General features: G+C 55.7%; 1 protein-coding gene across 1 annotated transcript in view; it reads right to left on the reverse strand.

Moving 5' to 3' along the window:
• LOC133394287 (J domain-containing protein DDB_G0295729-like) overlaps positions 1 to 2,500 on the reverse strand; it is a 9,053-nt gene that overhangs the window by 3,047 nt on the left and 3,506 nt on the right. Inside the window, exon 2 of the mRNA XM_061663184.1 lies at positions 1 to 2,500. This exon is cut by the window's left edge and continues 3,047 nt beyond it; it is cut by the window's right edge and continues 1,264 nt beyond it. Coding sequence (XP_061519168.1) covers positions 1,699 to 2,500 — 802 coding nt within the window. The 3' untranslated portion in view covers positions 1 to 1,698.

A 2,500-nucleotide genomic window follows, 5' to 3' on the forward strand; every position in this document is an offset into this window, starting at 1 on the left:
CGTTCGTGCGGCGGAATCTCATCGCGCTCTGACCAGCCTCGATCACTGTTCGAATGGCGCCAATTGTAGATCGCCCCCTCCGGAAGCCATGCTGCCTGTCTGACAGCCTCACCGCAGCAGGATCTTCCAGGTGGTTGTGAAGTCTGTTTAGAATGAGCTTCTCCAGCACTTTCCCTAAGGCATCCAGCATGCACAAAGGTCGGTATGACCCGTTGCTACCCGGTGGTTTCCCCGGCTTGGGGAGCAGTACCAACCGCTGTCGTTTCCATGGTGCTGGAAATGTAGCCGTTTCCAGACAGCTTTGGTACAACGCCTGGAAAACGTCCGTGTACGCAAGGATTGCAGCCTTGACAGCGGCGTTCGGAATTCCGTCAAGGCCCGGCGCTTTTTTGTTCGGCATGGTGCTAGCTATCAGACGGAGTTCCGGGATCGTGACTTGGGTCCATGGAGTCTGCTGGTCTGCAGGCTGTTCCTGTTCTTCCTCGGAACTGATGCTGGGCCAGTTGAAGGGCGGATGTTGCGGGAAAAGCTCTGTAACGATGCTTTCAAGCCTCGCTCTCTCCGTCTCGGGTGGGGCCCTTCCACCGCGAAGACGGGAGAGGACTACTAAGTACCCGGCTCCGAAAACGTTTTCCTCCGCAGCATCGATCAATTCCTGGAAGGCGGCCTTTTTGCTGGCACGTATAGCTCTATCCAGCTCAGCTTTAGCTGTTCGGTATTGGGCTGCAGCCAGACTTCGGTTCTGGAGATCACTTGTCTGCTGCATGCGATCTCTCGTCTGCTCGCAGTTTTGCCTAAGCAGAGCAATCAGTGGCGTCCACCAGTAAACGTCCCGATGAGGGTCGGGGAAAGACGACGTCATCCTTTGCATGGTTTTCTCGCAGGCCGATATCATTGCCGAGATCATTCCCTGGTGATTGACTGCCTTCTCTCGGAATCCCTCGCCATGTAGCGTGGCCAGGAAATTCTCTTTCGAGAACTGTTTCGTCTTAAATCGCGTGCCTGCATGTTGAAAACGCTCTCGCTGGCCCCGTTGACGTGACTGTCCTTGGTTACGCTGCTGGTCTGCTGACGCTGGGCCTACCGAATAGGTGATATACCTATGGTCAGATCGCGTGTCCGTGTTTCTTACCAACCAAGTGCTCGGCTGAGCTATGGACGAGCTGGCGAAGGTCACGTCGACAACGCTGGCAGTCGCCACACCGTTTCCAACAAAGGTTGCCACATTCCCTCGATTCATCAGCAGCAGGCCCAATTGCTGGGACGCCTCGAGCAGTACTTCCCCACGCTCATTGCTGCGTTGGCTTCCCCACTCCTCATGCCAAGCGTTAAAGTCTCCGGCAACTACTACCTGAGGGTGGGATTGGGCTTCCAATTCAATTGCTTCAACGAATTCCGCAAATCCTTCCCGCGACAGGCTGGGTGGCGCGTAGCAGCTTAGGAAGGTGATGCCACCCACCTTGGCAGCTATAAGGCCTGGAACATCACTGCTCCATTGTCCTTGTAGAGGGTATCGTCCTGTGGCCACGACTGCCACCTTTTTGGAGGCATCAACTGCCCATCTTGGGTTGTTCTCGGGTGGTCGATACGTGTGGGAAAGAACCAGCACGTCCACTTCCATTTGTCGGGCGGTTTGCAGGACCAGATCTTGGGCGATCCTGCCTCCACCCAGGTTCACTTGGAGGACTTTTAGCTGCGTCATTGGGTGGCCGACCGATCGCATGTCCGGTCCCCGATAACATGGGGGCCATCGCATTTGCCGCAGCGTATTTCTTCCATGCATGTACCAGCCTTGTGACCTTCCTGTCCGCAACGGATGCAAACATTTTGTCGGTCTACAGGTGACCGACAATCGCGGGCGTTGTGGCCGTGCTCAAGGCATCGGTAGCAGCGAAGATGCTCTTTGGGTGTTGGAGGAGCCATCTTCACTCTGGAAATGCAGAAGCCCAAGCGAAGCTTCGTACCATCCAGCGCTTTGGCGGCCTTGGCTGGCAGACGGACGCGTGCCCGCTGGGTGCCATCCGGCATTGTCCTAATGCTCGTTGAGACGATGCCTGCCCCACCCTCGATCTTGTTTTCAAGGAGAGCTGTAAGCTCTTCCTCCTTGGCTAGGGGGTCGATGTCGTTTACTACCAAGGCCGCCATTTCCGTCACGTGTCGACAAGTTCCAGCCTCGCCGATGATCGTTCGGATCTGCTGGAGAATTAAGGTCGCGTTTGCGGATCTAGCAAGCGTCAGTCGTAGCAACGCCTTATCTGTGCGCCGGCCCATGATGATGAAATCCTTTAACTCCTTATGTGTGCCATTATCGTCAACGGCTTTACGGATTTTCAAGGAGACGCTCTCGAAAGTCTCGTTCTGACCAGGAGAGATCTCTATCAGTTCGGGCTTAGGACGCTTACGCTTCTGCTGCTGCTGTTGATGCTGCTGCTGCTGCTGTTGCGACGAGCCTGCGACCACATATCGCTGTGGCTGTCGTTGCTGCTGTTGCTGCTGTAGC

The sequence above is a fragment of the Anopheles gambiae genome (assembly GCF_943734735.2).
Source record: "Anopheles gambiae chromosome X unlocalized genomic scaffold, idAnoGambNW_F1_1 X_unloc_1, whole genome shotgun sequence".
Taxonomy (NCBI): Eukaryota; Metazoa; Arthropoda; class Insecta; order Diptera; family Culicidae; genus Anopheles; species Anopheles gambiae.